A 22,182-nucleotide genomic window follows, 5' to 3' on the forward strand; every position below is an offset into this window, starting at 1 on the left:
ACACACCAACATTTTCAAAATGGGACGCACAGATAAAAGGGAAAGAGAAATGCCAGAAACTACTTGAAACAATCATGGTTGAAGATTTTCCAATCTGACAAAACTAACTATCACCCAGAAGCCAGTGAATTCTAAGTAGAAACCTAAAAGAGCCACACCTAGATCCAAGAGAATCATTACATACTATTTACCTGCAAAGTCCTACAACCATACTAAAGGGAGTCCTGGCTGAAACAAAAGGACTGAACACTGAATCCATAGAAAAAGAGCTCAACAGGGAAATATAAGGCAATGTGGGCACAAGCATTATCCTTTAAATAGGATGGGAGAGAAAGAGTTACAACTGCTGTCTGTTGATGGTGGCACACTCCTTTAATCCCAGCACTTGAGAGGCAGAGGAAGGCAGAACTCAGTGAGTTCTAGGTCAGCCTGGTCTACAGAGAGAGTTCCAGGGCAGCCAGGGCTACACAGAGAAACTCTGTCTCGAAAAAACAAAACAAAACAAAAAAGTTACAAATACCTAAAACATAAGTAACAGCTCAAAGTAGCAGAAAACATTCTAAAAATTAAGCAAGGCGACACTAACTTGAAAAAACTGCCATGAAGCCCAATGTAATCACAGGCCTTGTGGCAAGCACTAAGAAAAAGTTTCTTAGTTTTCAAACGTTTTTTAGTTTCTTAGTGTTAGCTACAAACACTGTTAAGCAGGACACCTAATGCTCACAGATGAGCTTGCTCAGCCTCTGGAACAGTACAAAAAGAAATGTATGTTGGGACAGCCTGTCTTATCTTGGGTAAGACCCTCATGGCATCCCTAAAAAGAAATGCATGCAGCCAGCCTGGCAACATCCCCCAATTCTCTGAGAGAGAGGGGCTGCCCTCGCTGTGTGAGCTTAAAAAACATAGTGTTTTCTGTTTAAGGTCAGATTTCTGTCTTTCTGTCTCTGTTTCTTCACACAGCCTCAGAAATCTAACAATACTCTAGAAACCATTTAATAGAAAGGAAAGTAGTAATGAAAAACTGTAGGAGGAGAAAAACCGAATAAAACTTTCAAAACCTACCATAAAGTCATAGTAATCAAGCAATATGGTACTGACATAAGGACCAGACTCAGAAGTCAAGAGCATTAGCTGCTTTTTGAGAAGATCAAAGTTCAGCCCCAGCCCCCCATGTCAGGAGGTGTTGCATGGAAGCCCCTCACCTCCTAGTTATAAGATGCAACTCTTAGACTTTGTCCATTAGCAATCACCTAGAGCGGAGCAATATGGTGGTAGCCAGACTTCCTAGGATTCCAGCAATTACTCCCTCTCCCAGCTCCAAGTGATCTCAGAATATGCTAGACTATGGATGGATGTGAAGGCTGATTAAAGAGTGTTTCCAGCATGCACCTTCCATGAGGTCTCCATTCATGATGGGGTGTGACTTTATTGTGCCATCCGTGGGGGGCCATCCATGATCCTGTAAGTAACCCCTTGCCTGTGTTCTGTAAAAAAGTCAAATAAATTCCTTGGTCTCATCAAGTTGGACTTTGGTAATATCATATTTTGGTCTGAAACTCCAGCTCCAGGAAATCCAGTAAGGCCACCACATACATGTGCATATACATGCATAGATATACATTAAGTAAATAATAGTAAAAAGTTTAAGTTAAGTATCTGTGCATGTACCCATGCTCATGGAAGTCAGAGGTTCCAGATGCCCTGGAGCTGGAATTACAGCTGGTTATGAGTTCCCCATCTGCATACTGAGAATTGAACTGGAGTCTTCTGGAATAATACTATGTGTTCTTTACCAATGAACCATCTCTCCAGCCCCAAATAAAAAATCTTTTCAAAAACTCAATTCAAAATGTATCGAAAGAATTATGAGAAAACTATAACTGACAAAAAAAAGCAATACAAAAATGTAATCTACAATCTGAGCATGACACATACCTTTAATCCTAGCATTAAGAAGGTAGAAGCAGGTAGATCTCTGTGAGTTCAAGGCAAGCTTCATCTACAGAGGGAATACAGGACAGCAAGGCTAAAGAGAGACCTTGTCTCAAAACAAACAGGTCTTAATAAAGAAAATAAAACTACTGAAGAAAAACTACAAAGGGGATGGAAAGGACTCAAAGCTCCAGTGCACACGTGGTTGGTTACCAGGGTCCTGGTTCACAAGAAGGGGGGTGCAGTAATGTTAAGGTGCCCCAAAGTCTTTCAAGAGATCCGCCTGCCTTTGCCCGAGTGCTGGGATTAAAGGTGTGCACCACCACCGCCTGGCTTCAACCTGAACTTCTTGATCCTCTTGGCTCTACCTCCCACCTGTTGATATTACAGGGTTTTTGTTTTTTGGTTTGGCATGATTTTGACTTTATTAGATCAGAACAAATGAAGTAGCAGCAAAAGATCCATTCTGCAATCTGGCTTCACTGGTCCTCGGACAAGAAGGAAAGTGCAGCCAGAGAAGCACTTGGAGTGCTTTCCACCCCCATTGTAGTCTTTCCTCAACAGACCCGGACCCTGGCACTGGGGTGAGATGACCTGCAGGTGATCCTCCTAGTAATTGCCATAGCATTGATCAAGCGGAATTAGCTGACTGTTGAATGAACTAGTCACAATAGTTGACAAATGGTTTCTGGACTTTCCCTTTGATTCTGTCCTACCCCCTCCCTGATTTTGTGGTTTTTCCTTTAAAAGAGCCTGTAATAGACAAAGCAGGGGTCCTTCTCCTCTCCAGGCTGAGGGACCTCTGCCGTGGCAGAATAAAATTCCTCTTGCTATTGCAAAAAGAAAAAAAGAAAAAGAAAATAAAACTATACAATGAGGCTGATAAAAATATATGATTAACCGTAATTTTTTAAAGAAAAATTTATGCTAGTTTTTAAAATATGTATTTATAACTTAAACACTAAATTTTGATATCTTAGTTATAATTACATAACTTCGCCCTTCCCTCCAACCCATACCTCCAGATGTTTGTGTATGTGTGTATATGTATGTGTATGCATATGTGCATGTATGCACACACACACACACAACTTGCTAGATCTGTCTAGTGTTACTTGCATGTACAAATGGATGCCAGTTTTGTTATCATTCCTCAACTTATAAAAGTGATGGTCACAAGGAAAAGGCTTCATGTGTGAATGTTCTGAATAATAGCACTGTGTTATACCAGAAAGCACTGAAACTATGTAGATCTCAGCAGGAAACCTCCAAAAAAGAGGAAAGGATACATAGGTTCAGAAATACGGTCAGATAGGAGACTAAAAATTACTAGAGAAACATGGTCTGCTGGCGAAGCTGCTGCCATACTTTAAACAAAGTTCAGGAAACTGGTTAAGGAAAAAGCAAGTCTTCATTGTACTAACACTGGGCTTTGAAGAAGAAGGTTTTTCAGAGGGCTCCATTCATAAAAGTGCAAAGGAAGCACCAGGGCACAGGACAGATCTGCTAGGGTACAGTGTGGCTATGAAGTCTGACAGGTTACACAATAAAGGCAGACACAGAGTACAGAGAGGAGATTGCATAAGATCTCAAAAAAAATTATCTGCCAGTGAGTGTTCTGGTAACCTAATCAGAAAGCGTGGGTGACAGCCATATTGTTTATGGAACAGTTCCATTAGTGCTTCATACCAGTAGGAGGGGAAAATACTTGGAAGAAGAAAAGTTGGAATTTAAAGTTCTATAAATGATAGACAAACCCATCTGGCCATTCAGATCTGCTCTGAAAATGCCAATGTGGACACAGCCTCAACACATCAGCCCGTGATCAGGACATTTCGGCATTTGTCAAGGCTACATACTGGTGGCACACCTATCAGACACAAGTCACTCATTGCTGCTGCTGAGGCAACACTGGAAGCCACAGGGAAAAGTTAAAGCAGAAAGCAAATGTTTACTAGAAGAACCTCCAGATGGAGGAACTGTGAATACTGTCAAGTGTTTTCCCGCGGACGGATGGTGCTGGGAAGTCGTAGGTGCAGCAGGACAAGTGACCCTTCTGATGCACTGGATGGAGGAAGGCGGAACAAGTGCATTCAAAGGGAAGAATACGTGAGTCATCTCCAGAGGAAGAGGAAGGTAAGCAGTGTTGGAAACTGCACCGACATGAAAGATGTGTTGTGGACGCTACATTGAAGTCATAAAGTCACATGATCATAAAAGAAAGATTGGGCTGGTGAAATGGCTCAGCAGGTAGACAGGCTTGCGCATAAGCCTGGGAGCTGAGTTCCATCAATGGTTACCACAAGGTAGCAGAAAAGAAGTGACTACCAAGATTATCAACGGACTTCCAAACATGTACACACACACACACACATACACACACACACACACACACACACATACACACACACACTAATCCTTTTTAAAGAAATGATTTATAAATTAAAATGTTTGTCTAAAAGTTTTCAACAAAATAAAAAAATTTAAAAAATCAACTATGGAAGACTCCTAGGCATGACATCACTGTGGCTTGATGGAGAATAACAAAGCGAATGGTTCTGCTTTTGATCCATTACAAGGTATTACACCTATATACACATATGCCTATGCCATTCATCTCATCACAGACACTGCATCATCTCATAACTGTGATTATAGTGTATCATAATATTTTAAGAGAAAATTCATATAACTATTACAGTATAGTTTTAAAATGCTATTTTATTATTACATACTGTTAATCTCTTACTGTGTCTACTTTTTTATATTAAGCTTTATCAAATGAATGCTGCATAAAGAAAACATATATATACAGGTTTTAAAGCCATCTCTGGTTTTAAGCATTCCTTAGGAGTTTCAAAATATATCCCAACGATAAGGGACAGACAGATACACACACACACACACACACACACACACACACACACACACACCACAAAACACTGACCTCTCTAGCCACCAGGCGCTCTTGGAGAAAGAGCAACAACGTAACAGAAAATGGGGAAGCCAAAGCAGGAGAGAACCAATTGAGAGAAATGTAAATTCACACCGGGCATAGAGGTTACATTTTAAGTTTTGTAGAGTCTTTCCATATAATCTGGCAGGCCTGACTGCCTCCAGAGCACTGGCCTTACAGGCATGCATCTTCACACTCCACCAGATACTATGATATTTTTCACTTAACCTTTACAAGGCCCAGAAGTATGAGTAAGAATGTTGTCAAATGTAGTGATACTTTGTGTTTTAACAAATAAAACTTGACTGAAGATAAGAGTACTCTCTAGAGGCCAGACAGTGATGGTTCATACTTTTAATCCCAGCACTAGGGAGGTGGAGACAGAAAGGGATAGGGCTGGGTGGAAAGAATACAAAGTGGGAGGAGACAAGAGCTCAGTGTAGTCTGGAGATGCATCCCAGAACAGGGTCGCCCTTTTGGTCTGAGGATTCAGTAGATATAAAAGGTCTCTCTAGTGGCTGGCTGTACTGCTTCTCTGATTGTTCAGCTTTCACCCCTAATATCTGACTCCTGTTTTTTATTAAGAACAATTAGAATTCGTGTTACAGTCCAACAAGTCTGTTAAAAAGTAGAAGCTCTTGGGCATGTAGTGAGTACTGGCATGCACGTTTAATACAGCACTACAAAAGCAGTTTTGTGGTAATTACAAGAATATACCTTTGTATCTTGCAACTGCACTTTACAGAATATTCATATGGAAATGCATAGATGCAAAACAAAGTGTAATAATAATAATTCAGTTTAGTTTATTAATCATCCTGTTGCTTGAAGAGCGCAAAAGCAGAAAGTGGGAGCTTTGAGTGACAAGGGTAGCAACCTGAGCCTGAAGACTAGGGGCAGGAAAGTGAAGGGGAACTCAGAGACATGGAGATAAATAAAAATGGCCAGAGCCGCCCTAGTGGATCTAGATAGACAATGGGGAACTTACCTGTGCTAGAGATGGGAATGCAGAAATACTTATACTATTATAATATTTATACTTGATTACATATGTATATCTGCTAAAGTGGGGTTTTCATACGACCTCACAGCACAAGAAGCACCAAGCAAGGTCTGGGACTTTCCAATGGTCACATTTATATAAACTTAAAAGTCTCCTAACAGCCTTTTCTGTTATGGAAATTTCCTGTAATAAAATCTTTCTAAACTTTTTTTTTAAGACAGGGTCTCTCTGTTTAGCTCTGGCCATCCTCAAATTCACAGAGATCCACCTGCACCACCAACCCCACCACCACCCCAGTGCTGGCAGCCATCGCATCCCCACAATCTTCCTACATTTTCCCCAGACCCATTCTAAGAGGGGAATGCTGTACGTTAAAGCTTTCAGCAAGGGTTCAGCACCTGCATCAAGCTCAGGTGAATAGAACCACAAATCAAAACCTGGGGACACCAAGCGCCTATCCCAAGAGGCTTAGTGTAAGGACAAAGCCTCTGTAGGCATGCAACAGGGCCTGAGCATCTGAGAGAAAAGAAAACCATTAGACAGGTTCAATAGTTATCCAGTAATTCAATAATTACTTTGCAAATAAAATCCTAGCACTTCCCAACTAAACAAGACGAGGAGAAGCCTGGCTCCTGCTTCTCACTCCAGTACCATCAGCAGAAAGAGTTTTCTCATATGAGAAATAAGAACTCCACAGTCTAATTCTCAAGGGCACTCACTGCAAGTCTATGATCCAGTGAAATGTCAGCACACTGACCTGAAGTGAGTAATGGAGTCACTGCTCCTTGTCACTACACTGAGGGTTTGAGTAAGAAGGCAGAGAAGGCCACTGGTCTTTCTAAGCAGCAAAGAACAGGTCAAGCAAAGAATATGGTGAAGAAAAGACCAAACTATGTTCTAGTGAAGCAGATGAAAGACTTCACATGAGGAATCTTTTAAATTATCCAGAAGAACCATTGTTTAAAATCCTGTATGCAAAAAATGAACTTTCTATTTTTCCTCTGCAGAACACAACACACTGGGTACACACTCCCGCCTTGAAAGGCCGGGATGCTGCCCTCACTTCCACAGAAAGAGGAGGCAGCTCAGAGGGCCAGCCCTGAGCTCCCACTGCAGAGCGAGGTCAACTCCTGCTGCCATGTCCCTCATTTAACCTTGAGTCTCACACCCACGGAGCACCAAAACAAATGGCTGCCTACACACGGCCTCTTCATCACCAACCAGAACCGATGACCCTGGCTTCAACGACCAAAGCTGCTGCAGTCATGGCTAGCTACATGATCACATCTGATGGATGCCAGAGACACACCAAAAATAAAACACTGCTGACAGGCAGCTGTGACAGGTACACTTAGGGACGACTGGCAGGGAACCAGTCAAGAAAGAAGTGCAACTCTAAGGAAAAGCCCTTAGGCTAGAAGACCCAAGAGACATAACAGAAACTTATTTCAAAGTTTTAAGAGAGGACTGACAAAGGCTCTTAGCAATCACTAAGAAACTGATGGACATTTTTAAAGTTTCAAGCAAACATATATTACACATTAAGCATATGTTCCTTTATGTCCCATCCTCCCCGCCCAATTAGTCTTTGTTCCACTAGACAGTTTCACTTTTACTTTCTACTTTCATGTCACGTATGTGCATACATGTAGTAATGAAGCGGGGGAGAGGGCATAGAAAAATCCCTATTGTGTGTTTGTTTCTACAGGACACATTTAAAGTCCTTTATGTTGACATTATTTAAAAATACTATAGCATATAGTATTTAAAAATACTAAAACATGCCGGGCGGTGGTGGCGCACGCCTTTAATCCCAGCACTCGGGAGGCAGAGGCAGACGGATCTCTGTGAGTTCGAGGCCAGCCTGGTCTACAAGAGCTAGCTCCAGGACAGGCTCTAAAGCTGCAGAGAAACCCTGTCTCGAAAAAAAAAAACCTAAAACATATGTTTTATATATGTATATAAAATAAAGGAACTACAAAGAGAAAACATGTACTTGCCTCTCTGAGACTGGCTGGCTTAACTTGATCTGATGCAGGTCCAATTGTAGCAATTTCCCTGCTGCCAACATAACTTCTCTATGCCAGAAGACTTCCGTGCGACTCTATCACATTCCTTCCTCCACTTCTCTGTAGCTGAACACCCTGCTGTGTCCACTCCTTAGCTGCCGTGACAGTGCTTCAGAAACACCTCTGGACAGTACTCCCTGGTACACTGACTTATGTAGGCACCCAGGAGTGTGACAACTGGGTCACATTAAGACCTATGTCTCAGGCTTGGTTTTTTGTTTACTTGTTTGTCTGAGAAGCCAGCATAGTGACTTCCACGGTGCTGGACTAGATTAGATTTCCACCAGCAGTGCGAAATTTTACTTCCACATCTCCACGGGCATTTGTTGCTCATTTTCTTAATGACCGTCAGTCCTGGCTGAACTATGAATTATGGCTGTCTTGGAGTTCACAGGGATTCACCTGCCTCTATCCTTTGCAGTATTGGGATTAAAGGCGTGGTCACCACCATGTAGCTTTGATATGCATTTGTATGGTGGCTGGTGAACAATTTTTTCCTTTTGTTTATTAGTGATACATATTTAATGCCAATCTCAGTGACTCGAATGGTTTATTTCATTCTTCTACTTGAATATTGAATTATTTTATTTCTTGTTTAGTTTTCTGTCTGGTGCAGAGCTAGCAACTGCCTCCCATTTTGACAACTGTCTCTTCACCCAATCAGCTGCTTCCTTTGCTATATAGAGAAAGCTTTTCATTACATGAGATCCTATTTGTCAGTGCTGGTCTTGCTTCCAAGTGGAGGGTGCCCCATTCAGAAAGCTCTTGCCTGCACCTATTTCTTGAAGCATTTTCCTTACTTTATCCTCTAACAGTTTCATTGTTTCAGGTCTTACATTAAGTAGACCTGGGACTTGTAAAAAAAAGTTTTGCAATATTATAAGCATAGCATGGAAAAATATTATTAGGGAGAAAAAGAAAATGTCCTACCATGTGGGAGACAAGGATCTTCACAGGTAGAGCACCAATAGAAGCAACATCAGTAGGTGTCACAAATGCCTACATTAAAAGTGACAGCACATCTAGAAAGCTCCCCCACCCCATCCCAGCTTTAAAGAAACAGGCTGGGCTCCCATGAGTGCATGGTGAGCCAAAGGATCAAGTCACTGAGATGTGCACCTCACCTATGCTGGACATACGCAAACCACCATTTTGCTAACTGTTACTGTCCATGCAATAAAAAAAAGTGTTCAATGCCACAGATCAATCTTGGTAACACCACTTGGGCCATGTGCTCAAACACAGAAGAATGAGTCAGATCCAGAGTTAGTAAAAGCAGAACTGCGCCACCATGGAGATCAGAGGAAATACACTAGAGAGAGACAAGCATCCGAACTACATGGTATGGCAGCAGTTCCATACCAAGGTGTCTGTGGTACATGGCACGGCTTTGACTCTCACAAGTGAGTGAGTGTATCTGAAACCCGTGTTCCTAGGAGCTGTCTGGGTTGCCAACATACGTCTTTTGAGTCACAGGAAAGAGAAACTAATTTTAAATTGGTCCTACTATGAGCCCTTTCAGAGAAACCTGCAGAGGTGAGGTTCTTGCAGAAAGGATCTGAGTTCAATTCCCTGCACCCGCTGGGTAGGTTACGACTGCCTGTAACTCCAGCTCTAAGGGATCTAGTACCTTCCTTCTAGCCTCTGTGAGCACCTGCAATCACATGTACGTACCCATACACAAATACACAAAGATATACATAATTTAAAATTAAATTAAAAACTTTAGAAGAATTTATTCAGTTTATTTTGAATACAGGGTATATATTCATGTATATGCATATATGTACATGCCCATGTATATAGGCATGCAAGTGTGTATGTGTGTGCATCCCAGTGGCTGGTGTTGGATAGATAGCTTCCTCTACTTCACCTTATTTTTTATGACAGGTCTCTTATTGAACCTGGAGCTTGTTGATTCAGTAATGCTAGCTAACTGGTAAATCCTCAAGGTCCTTCTGTGTCTGTCACTCCAGCACTGGAATTACAGGCACACAACATGGCTAAGTCTTTTTATGTGTGTGCCGGGGATCCGAACTCGGCAAGCACTTTATCAAGTGAGGTACCTGGCCAGCCTTTAAGTTTGTTTGTAATGCACTGGCACTCCTACCACAAAACGAGATGGGAGTCAACACCTGACCCCAAGGAGATGTTTGGCAAGCAACTTGGGAAAAACAGTCAGCACCTGCCCCAAACCACCCAAAACAGGCAAGGTAAACTGAACCTGATGGTCTGTTACTATGTGGGGTTAGGGTTCCAGCCAGGCTGTCCCTACCATCCCCTGGAAAATCATATATAACTTGACTTCCACATCACATGTTCTACACAAACCCCACCTTCCATGAAGTCAGAAATTTATAAAGTAAAAGGTAAGACTCAAAGCTAAGATTAGAGACAGATATATCTGAACCAACACATAATTTTGCCCTTTTATTTATTCAGCAATTCATCCACTCAAATAGGTATCTAGACGCTCCATTTGGGTGTAACCAGGGAGCCAACACTTAGTAATTTAGTAATTCCTCTCAGCCTTAATTTCTCATCTATAAAGCACAGAACTGCTTTGTATACTTAAGGTGCTTTTGAAGATTAAAATAAGGAAAGTTTTTGACATGTCAAACTTTATTACAATGTTAATTAAAATTCTGTAATATCCTATTTGGATCTGTTACTTAAACTTATTTTAAGTGAATCCTGACTATTTATAACAATCTACAATAATGTTATTTCTGTTATCATTTCCTAAATAAACATCTCTCTCCTTCCCAAACATAAGTTTCAGAAATCCACTAAACTGGTAATGTAACAGTTATATATACCTGATATAGCCCCTGCCCCATGGAAGAACCACAAGACACAAGCCAAGACGTTCATTTAGTCACCGAGGCCTAGAGTTGCATACATGTGTGGTGTGGCAATGCCCATCCATTCCCATGGATGCCATGGGAAAGAGCAGGTGTCCTAATCTATCACTCTTTGCCTTATTTCTTAGAAACAGGGCCTCTTGCTAAACGAAGGGTAAACTTGTGTCCCAGCAAGTTCCAGCAATCCTCCTGTATCCGCCCTCCACCGTGTTAGGAATCTGTAGCCCCACCAATCCTTTTTTTAGATTTGCACTCAGGTATTCAAGCATAGCAAGTGCAAGATCTTACCCGGTGAGTCATCTCCCCACCCCTAGATATCTTTGCTTTCCCTCAGGACTGCTGGAACTGCAATGGGTATCACGTACGCCCTGACACAATTTTTTTTGGAGGGGGGTGCTACGGGAGTTATGTGTCTGAAGAAAAGAACTAGCTTTGTTTGTCAACATGGGCAGAAAATGTATACATCATAGAACTTGTGCAAGAGGAAGTAGGACTATCTTTCCATCGGCACCCTGAGGTGGCAAGCCTGGTCAATGAGCTTGAACACTGAGAAGTACATCAGGTAACACCAAATCGATGGACCTCACAGAAATGGTATATCCTGTGGTGATCTCTAGCCAGCATCAGCAAAGAGGCTTGTAGACAGGAAAGCTTGGTCTCACGCATGTCTATGTGAAACCAGCAACACTAGGAGTCAGGAAAGTGTTAACAGACAGTAAGAAATGCCTGTCCTTTGTCATCTCACTGTCTTGGACAGTTTCAGTGGCAATAACGCCCACACAAATTCACACTCTCCTCTCTTCCCCTGACCCAAGATAAACTTCACGTATTTATTTACCTCCAAGGTACACAAGGAAGCTCTGCTGCCCCATTCTGTGTGGAGCACTGGGCTGCAGGGCAGTAAACAGACAAGACAGTCACTATGGCAAAGCGCCTCAGCCCACATCGTGAGGTCAGCTAACTCAAGTTTTCTTAGGGAGGCTGAAGGCAGACACTGTCAAGGGAATGTTTGCATCTGCTCTTGAAAACCAAGAGGCCAGTTGTCACCAAGGAAGTCCTGGGAATACCCGTGCCATGGTTAAGGAGCTAAGACTTCAAACATGTAGGCTTTTTTCCAGATTATAGCTCCCCAGACTAAGAACAGGACTCGCTCTCCCCAGGAAAACTGGAAGACCAAGTAAAAAAGGCTAACAAGCAAGGATAGCAAAGGCAACCACCTCCTGGGGCACAAGGTCTCATACCCCAAAAGCAGTCAGGCCAGCTCCCTCCCTGGAGTGCAGACTGGCTGCAGTGGAGCCCCTGCCCCAGCCTCTTACCTGTTTCCCCTTCACCACATGCTTGGGCACTGGTACCCTGACCTCCAGGTCAGTGTAGTCTTGCGACCAGGTATAGTTCTCACGGATGGCGCCATTATAACTGTCCGGATTTTTCTGGAACTGTTCTTGAATCCTGAGAAAGAACAAGAACTGTGAGATGCAGCTGAACAAATCAAAGCAGACAAGTTCCAAAGCTGCTTCAAATGTGTTACTCCTATGTCCCAGGGAGGGAGCAACTTGCTTTCTGCATCTTTAAAGGTCCCTCTTTGGGGCATTTCCTTTGTGACACTCCTATGTGGTCTCCCAAGAAATCACAGCTCTGCTTGCTGCCAGTTCAGAACCAGGCCTGTTAAGCAGGCAGCCATCTTGGTTAAGAAAATCCCTAGCTCATGAGCACTGGATGTGATGATGAACTACGGGGGGAAAACTCCATCCTGCAGCTGCTTGACATCAATCCTAACCCAACACTAAGCCTCTCTTTCCTCCTAGTAAGTAAATCAAAGCCAAAGGACTACATTTAACCATTAGTAAGAGGTAAGCAATCCATTTAATGAGATGGCCTAAAAAGCCTAGTCAACCAAATTCCATTACATACCTCCATGACAAACCTGGCACACGTACAAAACGGTACAGCCAGGAAGCAGTTGTTGAAGATAAAATACAAAATCTGTCACAAAATTTACCTTGTTAACCATATAAATGTCTTTTAAAGATGGATTTAGACTCACAAGTCCACTAAATGAGTTGATTCACAGACAAAAGTCTTTGTCAGCTGACAAACTGAGGCAGGCAGGAAGCTCCACACACTATAAGGACATGCCTGCTGTTCCATTCATTCCAGAAAGCACAAAGCTGCAAGTGCCTTCATTTGTCTTGATATAGAAACAAGACCAGAGTTGGGGAAGAAGTGATTTTAAAAAGTACATATTTTTCCTCACCCAAGTTTTAAAATAAGAACGTCTTTACCCACTGTATGTGTGCCTTGTCTCCATGTATTCAAGAGACACGGCCTCCAACACAGCCTCAATTCTCTAGGCCGGATAACTGGAAGCTGCTGAGGGAAGATGCATGTCCTCTCAAATGATATCCTTGAGTCTTAAGCCTGAGGCTTCAAAAGTGGTTCAGTTACAATCAAGTCATCAATGATGATCACTGTTCTTAAAGGGAAGACTCCAGACACAGACTTATCCAGGAAAGAGATGTAAAGGAAGCATTAGGAACAGAGATTGGAATGGTGGGACAAGAATTGTGGGCCTCTACCCAAAGCTAGGGGACAGAAGGACCCTTCCCTACAGCCTTCAAGGGTGAGAGCCAAACCACACTTGATCTCAAATTTCGGTCACAGAATTGTAAGAATCAATGTCTGATATTTAAGTCATCAAGACACAGTACTTTGATGTGGCAACACAACCAGAGTGGCTGAGGAAATTAGCTTCAGAGATGATATTCAAAACTCCAGCACTTAATACTGTGAAGATCAGGCACTGACCATTCAGCATGGGCACAGACTTGAAACTGTCCAAGGGGAAGCACTGTGCAGCACAGAGAAAACACAAGTCACACCTGGTTCGATGACTTGACAAAAGAGCAAGATGAAGGCACCAAAACAAAGAAAATGTATATAACAGGCCCAGTATTTTCAAAGACTAGTGGTATAGAAAAACCTTTTAACACAACAACAAAAGAGAAAAAACTAAAAGGTGAAAAAAGATATACAATGTCTATCTGTGGTATGGTCTCAACTTCCAGGAAGAGGAAATGAACATACATGCATAAGCAGGTTTGATTCTTATGGTAGGAGGGAGTCTGACCTTTTCGTTTCCTTAGGTAATATTCAAATTCCCGACAATATGCAAACATTTTAACAACCAACAGAAAAGGTATTTTAATAATCATGGACAGAATGAACATGTGGCCAGGACCCAGGGCCATCCCAGTAGCCTCAGCCATGCCCCTAAATGGGTTGGCTACAGGAACAGTAAGAGGTACTGCCCGGGCACCAAGCTTCTACAGGGCCCTCCCACATGCCTCATCCCCAGAGGCAGTATTGGGTTTCCACAGGCAAGAGTGGTATCTCGGCGGGGGGGGGGGGGGGGGGGGGGGGGGGGGGGGGGGGAAACCAGGGTAACAGTGGCTAACTTTACAGCTGCTAAGTAGGAAAAGAGATCCCTCTCCACTGAGAGCCCTATCCATGTTATGATGTAAAAATAGACAAAACTATGAAAAACAAGGCCTAAAGAGATAGGTCAGTGACGAAGAGCACTTATTGCTCTTGCAGAACAACTGGTACCCACATAGTGGCTCATAACCATCTGTGACTCCAAATTCCAGGGGATCCAACTTGTTGTTCTGACCTACATACACAAAGGCAAAACACTAGTACACATACCAAAAAAAAAAAATCTTTTAAAAAAAGAATATGAAAACATAAATAAAAGCCATTCCACATAAAGCCAAAATGGCCCTGGCACTTGACAGAGATCTGGGAATAAGCACAGACTTCTCAAAAGGTAGAAGAGCATGTACTAGGGAAAAGGCCCAACATATCAGAACTTCATGCAAACATCAGTATGACAAGTAGGCTCGCTTCTTCAGGGAGATAAGCTGCCAGTCTCAGCCTGATCCCACATCAAGCCCCGAAAAGCTCTGCATTCCCATTAGGGGCTCTCTCTTTGTTGTGTGGTACCTCTGGTCTAGCTTCCCACTATGACCTTCCAACACAGACCCTGAGCCTTGCATGGGCCGCACAGCCTCCATCTACAGCAGGCAGGGAAAGTGTTCCTCAACAGCCCTACCAAGTTGCTGGTCGCTTTTTTTAGCACTCTGAATCCACATTCTCTTTAAATAAAGTTGATTATTTCCAGCCAACAGTATGTAAAAATATGTGTCCTGTCAAGTGCAGGTGGCTCTGGGCCCCACCCAGCAAATCTAAGGCCACCCCTGCAGCTGTAGGCTTGGGGAGGCAGGAGGCGGGGGAGGGGAGATGAGCACCAGAGCCTCAGCATCAGGGTAGGAGTGAGACAGTGAGTCAGCAGCCAGGTCTCACTGCAGCTCCCACTCTGTTCCTGATGAGCAAGGGAAGAAGGCTCTTGACAAAGTAAAAGAAAACACAGCACAGGCCCCACATTCCACTGAGTACTATGAACCACAAGTTCTAAGTCTCCTTGAAACCCAGCAGTTTTGATTGCTAAAGCCTTCCCAGCAGGCCTAGGCACCACAAAGTGGGGCGAGCCGGAAAACCAGAACCACCTGCAATAAGTGAGCATGGCTGGTATTGTCACCGGGAACAACCTACATCTCAGAGAACAAGAACAAGACTTACGCAGTCTTTCCAGTCTGAAGCCCTGTCACTCAAAACCACGGATCTCTCTGCTTCTGCTTATCTGTTTATCTTTGTTTGTTTGTTTGCTTGTTTGGGGGGGCTGATTTGGGTTTTTTTGTTGTTGTAGTTGTTTTTGAGACAGGGTTTCTCTGTGTAACAGTTCTGGCTGGCTGTCCTGGAACTTGCTCTGTAGATCAGGCTATCCACAAACTCACAGAGATCGCTGCCTCTGCCTCCCGAGTGCTGTGTGCCACCACCCTAACTAGCAATGTGGGTAATGCAACATAAACCCACAGCATCCATGTATCACACTATCAGACAGTAAACTTGCAATTACAATAAATAAAATCAGCTTCTCAGGACAATTTTCGTTCAAATTTACTCACACGACAGCTCTTCATATGCTCACTAGCCCTTATGCAGCCCTTATACAATTCCACACACGACAGCTCTTCATATGCTCACTAGCCCTTATGCAGCCCTTATACAATTCCACACACGACAGCTCTTCATATGCTCACTAGCCCTTATGCAGCCCTTATACAATTCCACACACGACAGCTCTTCATATGCTCACTAGCCCTTATGCAGCCCTTATACAATTCCACACACGACAGCTCTTCATATGCTCACTAGCCCTTATGCAGCCCTTATACAATTCCAGCTGCGTCTTTGCTGCTTTTGTTTGCCACTTCCTTGCTTTATACATCTATATAAATTCTGATAAGAATTCACTGATGGCTTCAGTTTATAAAACATCTTTTCCTAGTTTGTAAGTTGCATTCGTGCTATAAAATGTGTAAACACAACTCTTCAATTTAATATAATTAAATACATCAATGTTTCCCTTCACATCAACTCTTCTAGCCTCAAAACTCCTTTCCTCCTCAAGGACTAAAGAAATATCAATCCATTTGTGTGTGTGTGTGTGTGTGTGTGTGTGTGTGTGTATTTTTATGTGTATATGGGTGTGCATGCATGTGAAACCTGTTTTGCCAGAAGATTCTCAATTTTAATTTTGTTTTTGAAGAATCAGCATTAGACTGGCAAAATGGCACAGTGGATGAAGCACTGGCCATGCAAACATGAGGGTCTAAGTTGCACACATCTGCAGTTCCTGCGTGTCTGTGGTTATAGTCGGGAGATGGAAACAGAAGAATTCTCAAACACTCACAGGATCCTAGCCTAGCGTATGTAGTTAGTAGTAAACAACAAGAGACCATTGAGGTTGTCCTCTGACCTCTACATATGTGCTCCTGTATTTACACATACACATGAACATGCATGCACTAATAATACCACACATACACACACTGTTTAAAAATCAGCTTCTGCCTTTACTGACTTTACTGACCTGTGGTGTACCATCTTTAGTCTGGCTGAGCCCATTTTAAGCTAGTTTTCAAAGAATGCCCCTCTACATGGGCCTACATACATACATACATACATACATACATACATAAACAAATGAACGAACGAACGAATGAACGAATGAATGAATGAATGAATGAATGAATAATAGACAAATTGATCAATCGGTCAATCAAGCAGTGTGTGTGGTCGCTCATGTTCATGAATAATTCATAAGATTTACATTTTGTTTGGTTTTTAATTTTGGGTTTTTTTTCTCTGTGTAGCTTTGGTGCCTGTCCTGGAACTTGCTCTGTAGATCAGGCTGGCCTTGAAGTCACAGAGATCCTCCTGCCTCTGCCTCCTGAGTGTTGGGATTAAAGGCGTATGCCACCACTACCCAGTCTTACATGAAATTTTAGAAAATATATTTCATACCATACATCAGTCGGCCAATCAATACACAAAATTAATATTCACTACAAAACTATTTAAATTAACAAAAAATAGAAGCTTGTATTGTAACATTTTTCTTAAATTATGTTAATAACAAGGGAAAGGTATTTATTTTTTAGATACATATATATTCTTTAAGCATTAGATGACCTACTCCCCTAAATACTCACTGAGTTATATGAGCCCAACCGTTTCTAGTTCAACCTTTTTTCCCTAAGCAAGCAAAATCAGAAACATTCTGAATAGATTTTCAGTTCCCTCAAAAAAAGAAAAAAAAGTCCCAAATGAGAAATGACTAAGCCTGACCACCATCATTATTCAAGACTACGAACTCCCCATGTCAGTTTCTCAGAAATAGCCTCACAAGGGTGTTGGCTTCATGAGCCCGATGACCTGAGTCCAATCCTGGGAACCTACTGTGTCCAAAATTGTCTTTGACATCCCTACGGACCCCTAACCTCACCTCCCTCCCTCCCTCCCTCCCTCCCTCCCTCCCTCCCTCCCTCCCTCCCTCTCTCTCTCTCTCTCTCTCTCACACACACACACACACACACATGGACTCTCTAAGCTTGTCAAATGTGGCTGGAGACGGTTCTCAGCAGTTAAGAACACACTGGCTGCCCTTACAGATAACCTGGGTTTGATTCTCACCACTCACATGGCAGTTCACACTGTTTGTAACTCCAGTACAAGGAATCCAGTGCCCTCTTCTGGCCTCCAAGGGACATCAGGCACACAGGTGATGTACAGACATAAACAGGCAAAGGCATTCACACATATAACTTAAGTTTTTAAAAGAGAAAACACAAAAGGTTCGGTATCTGCAGTCCACCTCTAGTCAGGAGAAAGGACCTACAATGGGGGTCCAAGCACCTTCAGGAACACCCCCAACCTCCATCCCACAATACTTCTCTCACCAGAATATGTATGGCCTATATTCTCAAAGTCTCCACCATAGACAACACTTTTCCAAAGAGCCACCAATGCTACAGTGGGTACCAACCTCCCGCAGTTGTGAATTCTTCCCCTCAAAACATAACTGTTGGGTTTCACTACTTCTAAATTATCTCCGCCCAGTCTTAATCCAGACCTCAGCCTCAGTGTAAGAAAATTAGGGCAAGAAGACTGAAGTCTTCAGACACTGCTCAAGGATACCAATGTATACTCCAGAATACCATTTTGTATATACACCTATCCAGTGGAACAGCCACAGTCAGAAGGTGTGAAAATGTCACACAGAACTGCCGTTCCTGCTAAGCCATGGTAGGGAGAAGGAAACCCCAGAGACCATGTATTGCTCAGTGGAGAGAGATAAACAGTAACTACACGCAGTATACACCAAAGTCCCAGAGCATGAAAGAACACATGAGCAAGTGACCACAGGCCTAAGCAGAAGAGGCAGGAAACTGGGGCTCATATCTACAGCAAATATGAAAGAGAAGACACAGGATCCCGTTGGTCAGCAACCTACTCTGCAAAGGCACTATGTGCAACATGACAGTAAGCATACCTATATCCTTGATGGCCCATATACAGGGCCTAAAATAAAGCAGAAGCAATGGGCCTTGTGAATGCCTATGCCTTGGTTTCTCAATATTGTTCCCTAATAATTTTAAATTTTAAATAAATTTTAGGATTTTAGGATTAAAACACAGAAACAATGAATGAGTCCAGAACATTTACATTTTGTGCCAGAGAATTAAAAAAATGCTAGGAATAGGAGAGTATTGGGAGGGGAGTGGGGCTGTAGGACAATGGTTTGTGCCCTGTCACTGTATTTTAATAAAACGCTGATTGGCCAGTAGCTAGACAGAAAGTAGAAGCGAGATGACCAGGCAGGAAGTAGAGGCAAGGCAACAAGATCAGGAGAATTCTGGAAAGAGGAAAGGCTCAGTCTGCAGTCTTCAGCCAGACACAGAGCAAGCAAGATGAGAAAGCCTCACTGATAAAAAGGTACCAAGCCATGTGGCTAACATGGGTAAGAATAATGGGTTAATGTAAGTTAAAGAGTTAGTAAGACGCCTGAGCTACTAGGCCAACCAGCTTATGATTAATGTAGACCTCTGTGTGTTTCTTTGGGTAGGACTGAACGGCTGCAGGACCAGGTGGGACAGAAACCTCGGTCAACAGGAGTGGGCTGGAGAGATGGCTCAACAGGTGAAAGCACTGGCCGACCTTTCAAAGGACCTGGATTCAATCCCCAACACCCACATGGCAGTTCACAAATGTCCATAACTCAAGTTCCAGTGGATCTGACACCTTCATAAAGACAATATGTACTGGCAAAACACCAATGCATATAAATCAATTTTTAAAATGAGTTTTAAACAAGAGAAATAAACAGAGTATAGGGATATCATGTTAAAAGAGCAACAAGAGCTCACTGAGAGCCTACAAGAGCCAGAGCTGGAACAGGGTGGACAGGAAAGCAGATAATAGTACTGAATAAAAATGAAAAGAAGGGAATAAACACAAGTCATGCAGACAGGAACAGCTGAATAAAATAAGTGAAAGGGAAAGAACCTTGTACTGAACCACAAAGAAAGGCAGGAAGGAATGAGAGGAGTGAAGACAGCAATTCGTGTATCAGAAGAGCAAAGCTGAGAGCCGGTAAGGATATAAAGAACCTTAAGAAAACAGTAGCTGCGTAATATTTAAATGTCTGTCCCAATATATTTACTAGACACTGGTTTGTTTTAGCATGTCCCAAAGTCCTTGTAACACCTCTATCCTCTTAGGAGGCTGAGTAATCCATGACTGTGTTGTAAAGGGACAGGTGAAGTGGCTCTAATGAACTCAGAACAGAAAGAAACTTACTGCCCAATGCAAGGGGGAAAAAAAAAAGTCAGGCCCTCTTCCCTCTTCTTTCTAAATCACAGCCCTGTCTAATCACAGGAGAGCACTGAGTCAAGAACACCCTACAACACAGCTGACCTTCTCAACATTGCCACAAACTGAAGAAGATGAGGCACAACGCCTAAGTGTGAAGTAAAGTAGATCCTGGACCCCACCCAATCCTGCAACAAAAAAGGTGGCTAACTAGTAGGAAAACCAGAAGGATCCAAATATGGCTGTACTGTATTTAGTAATACTGTGTAGATGGTACCTGGTTTTGACAAATGTATCCTAACATTCAGGAAGGAGAAGGAAGTTCAAGTCTATAGCCAGAACCATTCAGGTTGTGTGGGTGGTTCACACAAGGCTCAGAACCTGAACTTCAAGCTGTTATCTGAGCAAAGGCCTCAGTTTCCTCAAAGTCTCAATTTTCTCATCTTTAAAATGAGGCCAACAATGACCCCAAATTCATAAGTAGTAATGTTTTGAAGATTTTGTCATGGGGAGTCCCTTTTCACCAGAACCACATTATGTAAGATGCCATTACTAATATTCTTACTAATGTGGACTGTCAATACTACTGCATTAATTACTTTTCTATTGTGACAAAACACCATGATCAAGGCAACTTATACAAGTAAGGTTTTCTTGATTGTTTGCTTGTTTGTGGCTTTTTTTTTTTTTTTTTTGAGATGGAGTTTCTCTGTGTAACAGCCCTGGCTGTCCTGGAACTAGCTCTGTAGATCAGGCTGACCTCAAACTCACATAGATCCACCCGCCTCTATCTCCTGAGTGTAGGGATTAAAGGAATGTGCCACCACCTCCCAGCCTAAAAAGGGGGTTTTTATTTGGGTTTACCACCATAGAATAAGAATTCACCACCAACACAGTGGGAAAGCATAGAAGCAGGATAGCTGAGTGCTTACATCTTGAGCTAAAAGCAGTAAACACAGACAGGAACCGGAAATGGCACAAGGCTTCTGAAACCTCAAAGTCCATCCCCAGTGACATACTTTCTTCAAGGCCACACCTCCTAACCCTATTCAAACAGGGCCACAAACTAGGGACCAAGTTTTCAAATGCCCAAGACTATGAAGGCATCTGTCACTGGACAAAACTGAACCAGAGCTCAGAACTTTATCACAAAGTGATGAGAAGGTATTGCAAAGTTAGATTACGGACTGACATCATTTGATTGTTTTAAAAGGTCAAGCCAGACACAGGGGCACATGTCCACATCTTGGAAGCTAAGGCAGGAGAACTGTGAGTTTAACACCCAGCCCAAACTACATATTTAGACAGTCTCAAAGAAGGCTAGCCGGTCTATTGAATCAGTGAGGTTCAGTGAAAGACCCTGCCTCAAAAAAGGAAGGCCTCTGATGCTGACCTCTGACCTTCATGTGCAGATGCATACAAATCTGTACCCCACACACAAACAGGACTTCTAAGTGGCAGAACTGCCCAAGCCCTAAAACATGGCATTAATACCATCAAAGATACTCAAACAGAATACTCTAGCCCAGAGGTGCTCAGCCTTCCTAACGCTGTGATCCTTTAACACAGATTCTCATGTTGTGGTGATCCCCATCCATGAAATTATTTCACTGCTACTTTATAACTTAATTTTGCTACTGTTACGAATCATAATGTAAATACCTATGTTTTCTGAGGCTCTTAGGCGACCCCTGTGAAAGGGCCAGTCAAGCCCCTCCCAACAACACACTGGTTGAAAACCACTGCACCAAAAAGGTGTACTATTAGGTGATTTCTTGTGTGAACATCACAGAGCATGATAGAGTGTTCCTCCACCAACCATGCCCTCACCACCCTCCTTACCCCCCCTTGCTATCTGTTGTGATACTCAACCTTATCAACCAGCCCAGAAACCTAACGGCCAGCCAACCACGAAATAAAACCTCTGAAACAAAATAAATCTCCCCCTCCTTTAATTTTCTCAGGTATTTTGTCAAGGGCAGTGTTGACCAATATGTGCTGTGGTATGAAGGAGAAATGTCCCCAGTTGGTGCTACTTGGGGAAGAGGTAGACACTTAGGAGGAAGTGTGTCGCTGAGGGTGGGC

General features: G+C 42.7%; 1 protein-coding gene across 1 annotated transcript in view; it reads right to left on the minus strand.

Moving 5' to 3' along the window:
* Nudcd3 (NudC domain containing 3) overlaps positions 1-22,182 on the minus strand; it is a 96,381-nt gene that overhangs the window by 24,536 nt on the left and 49,663 nt on the right. Inside the window, exon 3 of the mRNA XM_038325767.1 lies at positions 12,141-12,273. Within this exon, the coding sequence (XP_038181695.1) occupies positions 12,141-12,273 (133 nt within the window). The remainder of the gene's footprint in view (positions 1-12,140; positions 12,274-22,182) is intronic.

Source organism: Arvicola amphibius, chromosome 1 (assembly GCF_903992535.2).
Source record: "Arvicola amphibius chromosome 1, mArvAmp1.2, whole genome shotgun sequence".
Classification (NCBI taxonomy): domain Eukaryota; kingdom Metazoa; phylum Chordata; class Mammalia; order Rodentia; family Cricetidae; genus Arvicola; species Arvicola amphibius.